A 14,362-nucleotide genomic window follows, 5' to 3' on the forward strand; every position below is an offset into this window, starting at 1 on the left:
AGATTATTGAAACTGGCCTTAATTGTTTCATTATTGAGAAGAACTTTTGGCATAAGTTAAAGAAAACAGAAATACAGTTATGTGGAGGTAGACCTGTGGCTTTATTAAGACATTCTTCAGTAAGACTAGACATCTTTTAACAATAATAAAATCAGATAATTCCAGTGTCTACTTGAGGAACTTAGTGAGATGAGTTTTCATTTTCAAATACTCAAATTAGTATCGTCAGTGTTTATTATTCAGCAAGGAGCAGCTAGGTGACACAGTGGGTAGAGCAACAGACCCGGAATCAGGAAGATCTGAGTTCAAATCTAGGCTCAGATATGTACTAGCTGCATGACTCTGGGTAAGTCACTTAACTTTGCCTCAGTTTCCTCATCTGTAAAATAGCCTAGAGAAGGAAATAGCAATCCCTTCCACTATTTTTATCAAGAAAAACTCTAAATGGGGTCACAAAGAGTCAGAGATGATAGAAAAACACATTATTTAGCATCATCAACATCAATGTGTTGTTGGCAGATCTAAAAAATGTTTTCCTCATTCTCAATTATTGAATCTGATGATGTATCAGTTAAGACATTGGAAATATGTAACTTCTAAGGACACAAGTTTATGTTGAGACATGAAAGTAAACAATAATACCAATAAGCCATAGAATAATCAACCAGTGAAGACATTCATAAATCTTTGTCAAATTCCAAGATGCTAGACGAATGTAATATTCAATCTCTATAAAATCTTCCCCCCCCCTTTTTTTTCGCCAGATCCATAATTTCACCAGTGTAACGACTTCCTAATGATCATTGGAGTCATATTAACATTAGAAAACATACATATTTATTTGCTAGACTCTCAATTTTTCTCTTACAGGGAAATTGATTTCTTTTAACCATTGCCATCATAATGGGACATCACTACATATCCCAAATTATAAGCCCCAATTGATGCCCCTCCCCTCCTTTTTGGTAAAATCAAATGTTACAAAATTTCAGAACCAAATCATCCAAATTAGCATTTACTACGTTAGGATTTGACTTGTATCATAAGTTAATGAAATTTATGTCAGTGAACCAAAGCCAGGTCTCTCAAAACCTGTGTGTCCACTAGGAATTTTAGATATAAATCACGACTAGACTCTAGTTAAAAGGAGACATTCTTCACTTTTATTGCATAATTATAGACAATGCAACAGTAGATTTTTTAAAATTATATTTAACACAAGTGAATAGTTTAGAAGATCTGAAATGTTATAAAGCAATATACATACTGAATAAATAATATGCACAGGAGAGTCATGTCTACATTATATAACACTGGCTAGTATTTAGAATACTTAAAATAAATCCAGTGACAATGGATAAAGTCCATAAAAATGCTATCCTGTTTTCCCTTGTATGAAATTGTTCAAGTATAAAAAGTCCAATACAGTGTAAAATATTATTTGCTTTAGGTTAAGAATAAAAATTGCAAGTATTGTAGTTTCACGAGAAAAATGTAAAGCAGCATTTTAAACTACGTAAAAATAGTGGGGAAATTGGACTAATGAATTACCAGGAAAGTAGATCTATATGAGCAAAATACTGAAGAGGAAGCAGTATGAAACTAACAACACATCCTGTAAAAAATCTAAACTCTGTTACTGTTAAGAGTATCCTCTCGTACAGTGCACATACTGAATTTAAATAAATCTAAGTCAACATCTTTAGCTGAATAGGTTAATATTTAATATGCTACATCTAAACCTACTAAATAATTTATGCCATGAGATGAATACATAATTTTACAGTGTCACATCTAAAGTTCCTTTCTTTAGAGTGCAGCATCGTAAAACTTCAAAATAAATATTTTTAAATAGCATTACAATTAAGGCACAGTATAAACCACATATCATTAACCCTTGAAGAACTGTAGTCTCAGGAACCTTGTTGTCTTACTTATTGAGTTCCCTAATAAATAGTTTTAAATAGGACTCTGTAACAGATACTAAAGTCATATAAATCATTTCAAAAAGGAAAAAACAAATTTCCTTAAAACAGTTCTCAAAGGTTCAAATTCTGCAAACTTCTTCCTGCCTTTATTCACAAGCCACGAGTCAACGTAATAAATAGAAAGAGAAGGCTGTTGTAGTAAAGGGCTGATCCTATTTCAGAATCAGAATAGCTGACACCAGCAGTTAAAAGTTTCCCAAAATTGAAACAGGATGGGGAGAGGGATTAGAATGTGACAAGCTCATCAAACAAGCACAAGTGATGTGTTCTTTCCAGAACTGTCTGTGTTATTGATTGTCTGTACAGCTGTTGCACCCATTAATTCCACATCACTTGCTCCATAGTTCCACTCATCCAGAGGACAGATGAGAAAATAGCTTTGGTGCCTGTCCACCATTTTACCGAGCGGCCATGCTCTTCAGGATTGTTTGATGCCCATTGTGAGACAGCAAGAAAATCTTTTTCTTACTTGAACAAGTTCTATAGGCCATAGTGAAAACAATAAATGACAGTCAGTGCTTTAATTATCTTTAAAATATGTTTTAAATGTCATATAAGCTACATATTGCTCACTCTGATTTCTTTTCCCTGGTTTAACTTTTTCAAAACAACATTTTCTCATTTGAAAAAGGCAGTTTGCATCCCTGATACTATTTTAAAAACCCCCAACAAAAACCCCTTTATTTTATTTTGTCAAATGAAGTTCTATTGTTACTCGTATAGTCTTTTCATGGCAGTGCATTGTTTATTCAGTGTCTCCTGGATTGACTCCTGAAACTAATTCCTTCTACTCCCCTGGCCCTTACCCCTTTTCCCCATAGCAACATGATTTGAGTACAAAGACAGTGGAATAAAAATCTCCTGATTTGCAGTAGCATAACTTTTCTTAAAGCTGCTTAGTTAGTGTTAACCACCTTATTACCTACTTAAAATTTGAAGGCTGGGGGAAAATAGAGAAAGAAATTCAACTCTCTTCAGATGGCTGGTCACTCATTATTGCATACGGTCTGTTTGCAGCTGCTGTGGCTGATACTGGCCAAATGCTGCTGCGGCTGCGGCTGCGGCTGCTGCTGCAGCAGCTGTCCCAGGTGCTGCCGCGGTGATTGGCTGCTGGACTGCATAACCATAGCCCCCAGCAGTGACATATCCTGCAGCAGCTGGAGATGCCGCATATGGGTACTGGTCATAGGCTGCTGCTGCTGCAGCTGCTGCAGCTGCGGAGTATTGTGCATATGCAGCTCCAGTGTAATCAATGTAAGGTGTAGTAGAGGCAGCAGCTGCTGTAGGTTGGACATGTGGAATTACAACTCCAGGCTGCACAAAAGCCTGTGGATAAACATAATGGGCAGGTATCCTGTTGAGAAACAGAAAAGAAAGTTAGATCATGGTAAGCTTCTATGTGCAAAAGATCTGTTCTTCAGAAGTAAAACAAACTCAAAATTTAGTGGTTATTATGAGCATAGGGTTGCCACAATAGCTACATTCTAGCAGTCCAATGAATGCACTCTGGCAGTAGCCCAAAACATATGTAGTACTCAGAAAAAGAAGCCAACAATAACTGGAGCTTAACACATCATGATAGCATTCTCATTTGTATTTGTTTACTTTACCACCAAATATGAATTAATAGCCTCATCAATAGTTAAGGGAATAAGTCAAAGTTCAGGATTTTATTATTCCACTTAAAGGCATTTAATAAATGGTTCTCAACTTAAATATTAGAATCAGACTTTAGGAAAAAATCAAAATCATTCCATAAGAGAAAAAAAGGATTCTGACAATTAGAAAAATTCTCAGTTGCAAACATTGGACTTTTAAAAAGTACCCTGTCATCAGTTAGGTCCAAAGCATGAGAGCTAGTTTGCCAATATCAAATCACTTAAGAAAATTTCAACCAAATATTTAAACTGGAAAATGGACATTATTTAATTATCATGGCAACCCTACTTAAAATTGCTATGCAGACTCAGCACACATTAATTTCTCTGCAACCTCAGTCACCCTTATTAAAAATAAAAAAAATAAAAATAAAAAATGCAGGCGACAAAAAAAGTTTAAAAGTTCACAGGTGTGGTAATCACGGCAGAATCACACTTTTCAAACGAATTGTAGTGCAGCTCACTCTATATAAGAGGATGTTGTGGGAAGCTACAGAAATGCTATTAACATTCATTGCAGTGGTTCCCAAGTAGAAGTGCAGCACACTTTTTTTTTGAGGGTAGAATTTGTAAGGACACAAGGGTCAATCAAACCTGTTTGACTATCAGGCAACTGATGTCAGCCAGCTTGTTTATCTCTATGCAAGACAGACAGAGGGGTTGGGGGGAAGTGATGAGGAAGAGGGGGTAGGAAAAGGGAGTTACAACTAAATGCATCTAAAATATAAGAACTTTTAAAAGATTTATAAAATGACATCTAAATAGACATCTCTTTGCACATTCTCTAACTCTCCATTTTCTTCTCCAAATCAAAGAAGGTTTGGCTTTGTTCATTTACACTCCATTGGTATGTACTTGTAGAGACGAAGTCCATTATTTACATAACACCATGTAAAAACTGAGATATAGCCTGTCAAGTGAAATCAAGCAGCTAGTTAAATTATACACAAAGAACATACACACTTCCATCTCACTTATAAAGCTCACATGACTTAAAAAAATGTGAGCCTCAAAAATTGCATATCTCATTTCTTAATACTGAAATTTCAATAATTAATACAACTACAAATATATGACTTATTGATTCCACCTTGGTACAATATAACCACTAGTGGAAAATACTACAGATATCTAGAGAAATTATACCAGAATTCCCTCCAAAATTTAGCAAATCCACAAAATCTACTCGAAATTCAAACAACGGTTATCTCTAAACTTGGTGTTCAGGAATTCTCTTATTAGAACCCCAGACCAATGAAATCATTGCTTGTTTTTTTTTCAAAGTTTCTCTTAAACAATACTCATAGGAGACACCAAGGCTGATGAACATTTGCTAAAAGACTAACTTTATTTCAGGAGTTATTCTATGCTAGCCCAAAACCCAAATAAGTTTATTCTAAATGGCAAAAATACGGTAAATTTTACTAGACTTGTAGTTCCTTCTTCATGCCAATATGAACCACGTCATCCATGTATTCTGGAGGACACTTAGAGATATTCTTGACTGTTTGTTAAAAATTAGACACACAGCCCTGCCCATATACACTTGTAATTTTTTTTCTAAATTAAGCAACTAACCTCACTAAAAGTAACAGGCGGCATTATGAAATGTTATCCCTGTGGATCATCTATCTCTCTCTCTCTCTCCATTATATTAGTCTCTACCAACTCTTCACTATCATGCTATTTTACATGGGTGATTGACAGCACAGGCTGCAGTGGGGCTATTTTTGATCATGTCATGAGACAAGGGTTTCAAGCAGAGTAAAATGTCTTTATAAGGCCAAAGAAAACTCTGCTGTATCTGCTGTAAAGGCCAGCAAGCATGGGTCTCACTAATACTGAAACATTAACCCCACTAGATTCCTAGTGGTCTAAAGTAGCTAAAGTAGTGAATAGGCTGGCATCTTTGATTACATTATTGACTTGAATGATTTTTGCTCTAGGGGAATGTGGTTTAAGTTGGTGTCGTAAGATTTGTTTTTTCTGCATTTGCTTATTAACTTTTTTTCTTTTAAGAAACAGAAGTGTCCGGTGAATTATATTACTAGGGGAGTCCCTTAGTATCCCAGTCTCTGGAGACAATCTTTTCCCATTGAGAACAGCTTTTCCCTGATTCGATTATGCCAATGAGTAAGTAAACTTGTCTCAACACATGTCAGCAATCTGTATCAGACCGCCTGTGAATAGCAAGTGAGGAGGCAAAAAGGAGAATCTGGGTGGCATATGAATAATTGTGGAATAAAATCATTTAAGACTGGGGAAAATTTAAACTCTTTGAGGGCAGGGACTGTCCTTTTTTCTTTTTCTTTCTTGTAGCCTCAGAACTTAGCATAGGACCTGGTATATAGTAAATACTTTGTAAATGTTTGTTGAATTGAATTAATAAATGAATTTGAATTATGAGAAGAAAAAAAAACCTTTCTAGGAAGAGGGTAAGATTAAGTAGCAGGTTAGCATGTTTGCAATGTTCTTCCCCTGAGGAGAACCCCTTTTTTGCACTGGAGAGCTATTACATAGAGTATAATGGACTTCTCTCTGAACATATTTTTATGAATTCTCTTCCCCAGTTCAATCTTGCAAAGTAGAAGCCCAGGAGGGAGAGGCAAAAACGAAGCAATGCATACACTTCTGGCAATGGTGTTTTGAACTTTTCTATTCCCAACCCATACAGCAGTGGTTCTCAAATCTTTTTTCTCAGTGTCTTCATGTTGTTAAAAAAACTATCGAGGATCTATTCAAAAAGTTTTTGTTCACATGGATTATATTTATAGCTATTTACTATATTAGAAATAAAAAATAATTTTGAATTTGTAAACCCTCTGAAAGGGTTTCAGAGACCCCCAACAATTCTTTGGACTACACTTTGAGGACCACTGCCATACAGCCTCACTGCTACCTTTCCAAGGTCCCAGGAAGAAAAATCTTCCTTATACATAAAACAAAAGAAGCTTAACAAAACGTTATTCTAAAATTAAATAAAATAGAACAAAACACTGTTCTGTGGAGTTCACAGGTTTCCACACATCAGATGGCTATCCCAACTTGAGTTAGGAACTTGGTATTTAGTGATCCACAGTACACTTGAAACCATTTGAATGTCAAATAAAAACTGTAAAGTTATTACTTCAAACTATACAACTAGCATCAAAATCTTATTTTACAATAAAAAAGTACCACTTATTACAATTTGAAATAACATCATTCAATTAGGTATAGCAATTTTTATAAGTAACCATTCTGTGAAAAAACAAGCTTATTTTCATTTTACGAATGCTTGAACAGGAGAATAATTCACTAAAGTAAGAAGACTAATTCTATCTGGAATCTGTATCTTTTGTAAATAAGTGCACAGTGTTTGACACATAACAAGTACTGAATATTGTTATTGTTATTGTATTGGCTTAAGTGACGTTAAGTAGAATAATTTTTTTAGCTATTAGTAGATTTTTTTTACAATTAATAATCATCATGAAGTAGCTATTATCTGATATTAGATGTAAAAAATAAAAATTTACAACTAAAAATGTGTTGTATTTAAATTTTCAATGGAGCACTTTCAACTAAAGCTCATAGTGATAATCTTATGCTCAAAAACATACAATGGCTCCCAATTACCTAATACATTAAAACCAAACTTTTGGGATGGACTTTTAAGGCCAACAATCTCACCATAATCCTATTATCCAAGTTTATTTCTCATGACTTCCCAATATTTGCCATCTGCTAAGAACAAATTGATTTCCTTATTGCTACCACAGGAACATGTCAGACTCATTCCCACTTCTTCCCTTTGCTAAAGTCTCTCTTACAACTCCACCTTGAAATGTTTCCCTCCAACCCATCAATTCATATTCTACCCATGCTTTTAAGATTCATTTATTTCATCACCTGCACAGTGCCTTCTCCAACATTCTGTCCAATAATGACTTTACTTTTTTGAGCAGATATGTCACATAATTTAGCATTTTGTTATATCCTAAATGATTTAGGAGTGTTAGTTTTATCTCTGCACATAAACTATAAGCTCTTTGAATATGCAGAACATGCCTTATATACCTCTGTAATCAAGTACTATCTAATACTATATGGCATACCTAGTAGGAATTAATAAAATTTTGCTTGGTTAACATTAGGTTTCAAAATGACAGACTAAGATCTGTCAAATTATGACAAATTATTTCCCATAATTCTCTATTATTTATGAGTAAAAATGCTAGTCACATGCACAAGGAATTCTATATGGAGTTCATTATTTTTTGTTGATCTCCAAGCTAGTGTGGAAGACCATTGATAAATGGCTATCAATATAAAAAAGTTACCTTTCAATTACATTATACTTCCCTCACTTATATTTGAAAAAAAAGTAAGTTTAGGTAGAAAGAAAGAAAAAAAAAAGGATTGACCCTCAGGTAATGAAGATGAGGGCTAGAAAAATCACTAAAAGTGCAACTTGGCAGCTGTTTCATCCTGTATACACCTGAAAGCAGAGAAGATAGAACTAACTTGACAGCCCGATTCCAACACTCCAGGCCACACATATGCAGTAAACTCAGATTAGGCATTAAGAAACCATTAGTTGGGGGACAATTCTCCTTAACCAAATGGGAAACTTAACTTCTGACATCCACACCAGATGCTAAGTGCAGTCTAGAGAAGGCAGAATACAGTAATAAAAAAATTAGCTGGGTAGCATCAGCATTATATACTATCTGTAAGAGGGGGAAGCAGGTAGCTGAGTTACAGACCACTGCTGATCACAAAATCAAGAGATTCAAGAAATACAGGTAGGCTTCCCCAAAGTTAGATGTGTGAAGTGAATATTAGTGCTACTATAGTGAAAATGGTCTGATTATTAAATCTAATGAAAAGAACTGGTGCTTCAAATTAGAAAAAGCTAAGCAGACATACATGGTTAAGAGATAGGTCCCCATACCCACCCAAAAAAAAAAAAAAAAAAGAAAGAAAAGAAAAGAAAAAGAAAAAATTGACCCCAACCCAAAGAAAGTAGAACATGCAAGCAGTAAATATGTTTTCTTACATAGTGAAGTCACACATTTTAGCACTCACTACAAAAGATATGGTTAAAAGGAAGTCACAGGCTACAGCTTAAAAGCAAGGAAAAAAAAGACCCTTTGCTCCCCATGGCAAAGTCAAAGTCAACAACACTCCTCAACACCACCACCAAAAACCAAAACAAAAGAGCTCCCCCCCAAAAAAACTTTTCACTACAGCTCTTTTCAATTAAATAAAAAGCACACGTTTAGCTATCAACACCACTTCATTACCGTAATAAATAAAATAAAGCACACGGAGGTCTATTGACTATTATAAAAATAAAACAACAACATACATGCATCGTTAATCACCATCTTAGCTCGTGTGTTTGAGTCTACTGGTTACAGAGTTTAATTCCAAACAGAACTATTCCACATCTTATCATCATATCCTTCTGATCAGTTAGCTTAACTGTATACGATCCCTGTCAGATTAGAAAGAGATAAATAACATTGAGACAAGCTGAAGAGTTAGAAGATTGATGGGGGTACGGTGCTTGTATACAAGTCATACCTCTTTTTTTTTAGGTCATAAGCTTAAGAGGTGTTTGGATTGGAGGACTGCATATTTGATGACATAACTTGACTCATCTAAAAACATTTATAGCATCACCATCAAGAAGCAAAACAGTTTTTTAAAAAGAGAAATCAAGAAAACTCAGTGGCAGGATGATATTGTCCATGTATGACAAAGGCAGACTAATAGATGATATAATTGAACTTTGGAGAACCTGTTTGATTGACTTACCCAAAAGGTCTCTGTATAAGAGCTGGGTGAAGTTGTTGAACACCAAAGGCAAAACCTAACAACAAAACATATTACATTCTCTATATGAGATTCCAAAATCTACTTATTACTGTTATGCATAAAATATACAATGGCAGCTTTCATTTTCTATTTGCATTAGATACACTAACTTAAAGTCGGGTTTTTTATCAACACAAAACTTTATCTGGGGAGTGACAGAAACTGACAAGTCCAAATTTAAACAAGTTTTTAAAGTTTCATACAGTACACTAGTTTAGATCTTGTTTTAAAAATAAATGATTAAAAATGAATACAACTGACAGAAAGCAGAGCATTCATTATGTGCAAAGTTTCACTGGCATAAACATATGTGAAAAGATCTCAGGAAGAGGTCATAATGAAGTGGTTATGAATTTAATGAAGCATAACAATAGTACCTCATATTGATTTGTTCACAAATATCCTATCTATATTCATAAATATATACTCCCACATATACATATAAATACATATTCAAATTGATGGCATTCTAAATTTATGAGTTTCAATATTTGTAATACTATTTTGAACTTAGTATAGGACTCCAATGTTTTATGCAAGTTTATAGTCAATGAATCATAGATTTGGAGTTCAAAGGGATCCCAGAGCCTATCTCATTATTACAAATGAGGAAACTTAAGGAGGTAAAGTGATTTGCCCAAAGTCACATAGTTAGTAAACTGACAAAAGCAGGCTTTTGAAGCCAGGTCCTCTGAATACAGAATCAGATCTCATCACCTGATGAAGTGATCCTCTACCATATCATGAGTAGATTTTATGAACAAAAACTTTTTTTTAAAAAATCTAATAAAACAAATTTTTTCTTCTTTTTCTAATAGGTATATTTTCATAATGTACTAAAGATATACATTTTGTTTCGCTTTTGTTGAAAAAATAGATCCATCAAATTGCTTGCACATTAGTTATCTACTCCTATGTTGTTGCTTGTCATTGTTAAAGGCATTTTTAAAAGTCTTTTTGAGTACAGTATGGATTGAAGTGGAAATCTATACTCAAGATTTTAGAATCTTATAATCTATGCATTTAAACATAAACATTTACTTCTTAAAATTACATATATTATATCCTCTATTGTCAGTTACCCATTCAAATAGTGGAAAGGAGAATTTTGAATAATCCTGAATAGCAGATTATCAAATAATCACTTCTGCTTTATAATACACAAGGTGCTTCCCCCCTAGCAGATGTCCTGTATTACTTATGGTTTGTTTAGGCTAGTACTCAGATTAGTTTGCATTCCCCAAGCACATGTCAAATGAGAAGGGAAGCAGCCCAGAAGAGTATTAGGTAAACAGGTGTATCCAGCCTGTGATTAAAAATTTGGCACAAATAAGGTTGTAACTGAAGATAAATGAAAAGAATAAGCAGCAATTGCATGTCATATAAATCTGGGTCTGTACAAAGTCATCTGGAATAATATTTCTTTTTCATCTAAGATTATACTTTTATAGACATTTCAATGTATTTGTATATATGGAAAAAATGTTTACATATATCTTCATTTGTTTTTAAAGTAAAAAAAGTTTTCTTTATAGATTGACTAATTAAAAGTATACTCTACAATAAACCAATAGGTTCTGAGGAAAGTTCTGGCTTTTGAATCAGGGTCTCTTTCTTCATAAGTATTATAAAGTACTATTTCTCACCTGGCTGCATGATCCTGGGTTTTGCCCCCAAGTATGCCAGATTCACGTTGGCCTTTCTGCCATCAATGATAGGGTTAGGATCCTTACAGGCCCTTTCAGCAGCAGCTCTGTCAGCCATGGTGACCTTAGTAACATACATACACACAAATGCTATAAATTAGACTTGGGAAGGAAACTTATAGAGCAGTCACACAGAGGTAGTGGTCACACATTTCTTTATCATGATCCCTTTTACATTTCAGAGAAAGGAAAAACAAACAAATAAACAAACAAACAAACAAACCAAAAAAAAAAAAAAAAATCTCCCCACTAGCCTGCAAAGCACTGCCTCCAGCAAGCAGAGGTTTGGAATCCTGATCTCTCTTGTCTTAACATTCCCCCATTGCCTGGCACTGCTGGTGATCCCCATCCTTAGGCCAGGAAAAATACTTGTTTAAAGTAAACGTCCCATTTAAGAGAGAATAAACCTTCCACATCAGCTTCTCCCAGAACACGCGGTTCGATGTTCTGCTTGGGAGCTCTGTGACCTCGCTAACTTTAGGCAATTTATTGACCTTGACTGAATAAGTTAGCTCAACTCTAATTAGACATGCTCCCATGCCTCATAAATGGTGTTTTGGAAACCAGCCACAAGACTTGATTATATTAAAGCACTTAGTTTTGAAAAAACGATTAAAAAAAAGAAATTAACAGACGACTGGGTGGGAGAAGAAAAGTTGGGATTGGGAGAGCTGACAGACAGACAGCAGCAGCTCCTTCGGAGTGCCCTCTCTCTTATCCAATCGGATCGCCATGAGACCAGCATACTTTTCCAAAGCCATAAGGCAGCTAAACTTGCTGCCATCAACGCAGGAAAAGCCATTTCCCAGGGTAGCGGCTCCTGGTCATCAGCCTCCTCCTCCGGCCCCTCCTCCCAAAGATGATCTAACTTTTTTCCTTGCAAGCCCAAATTCCCCCAAACGCCACAAAAACATAGCTTCCACACTTTTACTCCCTAAGGAACCCCAAGAGGTGGGAGACAGGCCTTTCCATTCCCTTTACCTCACTCCTTCTGGCCGAAAAAAGTTTCAGCTCAGCTCAGCCTGTACGGATTACATTAGCTTGTTCCCCCCCGTCCCCGCCCCGAATCATCGTTTTACTGGTCACCCCTATTTTCCTCCTACCCGACGGGGATCCCTAGTTTCTTCTGGCAGATGGGACTCGCCTTTGTTCTCCCCTTCCCCCTCGTTCTCAGCCCCTCTCTCTATCTTCGAGATCTCTACCCCCTCCTTTCATCAACTCCCTCCCCCTACTTACAAATCCATAGCCCCGGGATTTCCCCGTCTGCCGGTCTGTGATGACCACCGCCTCTTCGATCTCCCCGAAGACCTCGAAGTACTTGCGCAGGCTGGAATCGGTGGTGTGGTACGGGAGCCCCCCGACGAAGATTTTGGTGTATGTGGTGTCCTTCTGGGTGGTGTGCATCTTCCCGCTCTCCCCGCGGCTCCGGCTCGGGCTCCGGCTCCGGCTCCGGCTCCGGCAGCGGCGGCGGCGATTGCTGCTGCTGCTGCGGCTGTGGCTGCTGCTGCTGCGCCGCCCCCTCCGCCCCTTCGTTTCCCTCACCCTCTCGAGTCCAGCCGAAGCCAAAGGCAAGCCCAGTGGGGAGGGGGGAGGAGAACTGGGCAGCGTGCGCGTGTATGTATGTGTACGAATGTGAGTGTGTGAGTGTGAGTGTGTGCGTGCGTGCGTGTATGTTGGGGATGGTGGGCGTCAGAACAGCTCCTGAGAGATCTCAGCACCGGGGTGAGGGTCTTGGGGTTTCCAAAGTCGTAAGCAGCCTCAGGCTGTAGCCTTGCTCCACGCTCGTCTCCCGTTCCCCCCTGCCGGTTACTGTCCAAACTCTCCTCTTTTCCTCGCTTCTCAATTCTTATTAGTAGATGATATCTATATACACTTATGCATACGAATACATATAGATGTAATTTTTCAAATACAATCTATTTCCACTCACCCGGCAGGGAGCCCGAAATGAAAAGCGAGGTACTCTCCACAGGCAATAGGGTGGGAAGATAGGGTGCTTTTGAAGGTAGATTTTTATCTGAAAGAGATCTCCCGGGTGGGGGCTCTGATCTTCTCCAGGAGTGACTCTACTGAGTGTCCAAAGAACAGGAAGAGCTGGCGGTCACTCAAGGCGGTTGCAGCAGCTGCTTAAGGGAGAGGTGTTCCGGCCCGAGGGCAAAGCCGCGGATTCCCTTCTCTTCTCCCTGTTGTCTTCCTCAGGCCCTAAGAGCGGAGGATGGTCCAGGGTGTTGAGTTACTCTCCACTATCTTTCTTCCCCTCCCCTCCCATGCCGGGGGGTCGGAGCCCGGCTGGGGAGGGGGGCGGGCCGGGCGCTTGCGATTGGCCGGGTCCCCACCTGGAGTAGACACCGCCGCCCCCCAGCTGTTGCGAACAGCTGCTTCTCCTCCTGCGCTCTGTTGAGCTGCCCGGGCTTGGCTCAGGAAGCGAGCGCCAGGGTAGAGTTGGGGATGATTGAGGGGCGGGTTCACGCGTTATACTGGCTGCTCTCACTGGTCTCCAGTCACAGTTTCAAGACCCGACTTCATCGCAGGAATCTGGGGCGCAGAGGACAGAGCCCTGTTCCAAGCTGCTTTGGTTTCCAAACCTGAGAAAAAGCATAAGGAAGCTAGGGGCTAGCAGTGCGTAACAGACTTTGGAGAAAGTCACCGGAAAAGCTAGTCCGCTCCTGTGTGCGCCTGTGATCTGAAACTGGGGAAAGTAGTCCTCCCACCCTAAGCAAGGCAAAGGAAGACCTTGCGTCTGCCAACAGAATTTTGGGGTGGGAGGGAAGTACTGTGGGGGAGCAGGAAGCAATTGACAGTGTAGAGGTAAAACTGGAGGAGGCATGGCTAAAAGGCAGAAGATATTGCTTTACAACGCTGTGCACATAGTAAGCGTTTAATGAATGTGGGTATTTTAATGCTTGAACTCTATTGAATCAAATAAGTAAGGTGCATCACTTAACCAATTTCTATTTTAAAATAGCATAGAATGAAGGGTTAGAGGATCTGCCATTCATCCAGATTTCAGTCCATATGACAAACTGGTGAAAGGTTTTAAAGTTAAATTCTCTCTTAACCGAAAACACAAGCCATTGTTCATTATTTGAGTCTGGCTAGTGGTTTTAAATGCTACCATTTTAACATTCTGTATCCTTTTATAAGG

General features: G+C 37.9%; 1 protein-coding gene across 1 annotated transcript; it reads right to left on the reverse strand.

The window, feature by feature from the left end:
• Positions 1-424: 424 nt before the first annotated feature.
• RBM24 (RNA binding motif protein 24) lies at positions 425-12,678 on the reverse strand. The gene is made up of 4 exons (XM_003760147.3): positions 12,454-12,678; positions 11,158-11,281; positions 9,452-9,506; positions 425-3,342 (listed from the first exon to the last, which is right to left on the reverse strand). The coding sequence occupies exons 1-4, from the start codon at positions 12,619-12,621 to the stop codon at positions 2,982-2,984; spliced, it is 708 nt and encodes a 235-aa protein (XP_003760195.1). The 5' UTR covers positions 12,622-12,678; the 3' UTR covers positions 425-2,981.
• Between the last annotated feature and the right edge of the window lie 1,684 nt (positions 12,679-14,362).

The sequence above is a fragment of the Sarcophilus harrisii genome, chromosome 1 (assembly GCF_902635505.1).
Source record: "Sarcophilus harrisii chromosome 1, mSarHar1.11, whole genome shotgun sequence".
Lineage (NCBI taxonomy): Eukaryota > Metazoa > Chordata > Mammalia > Dasyuromorphia > Dasyuridae > Sarcophilus > Sarcophilus harrisii.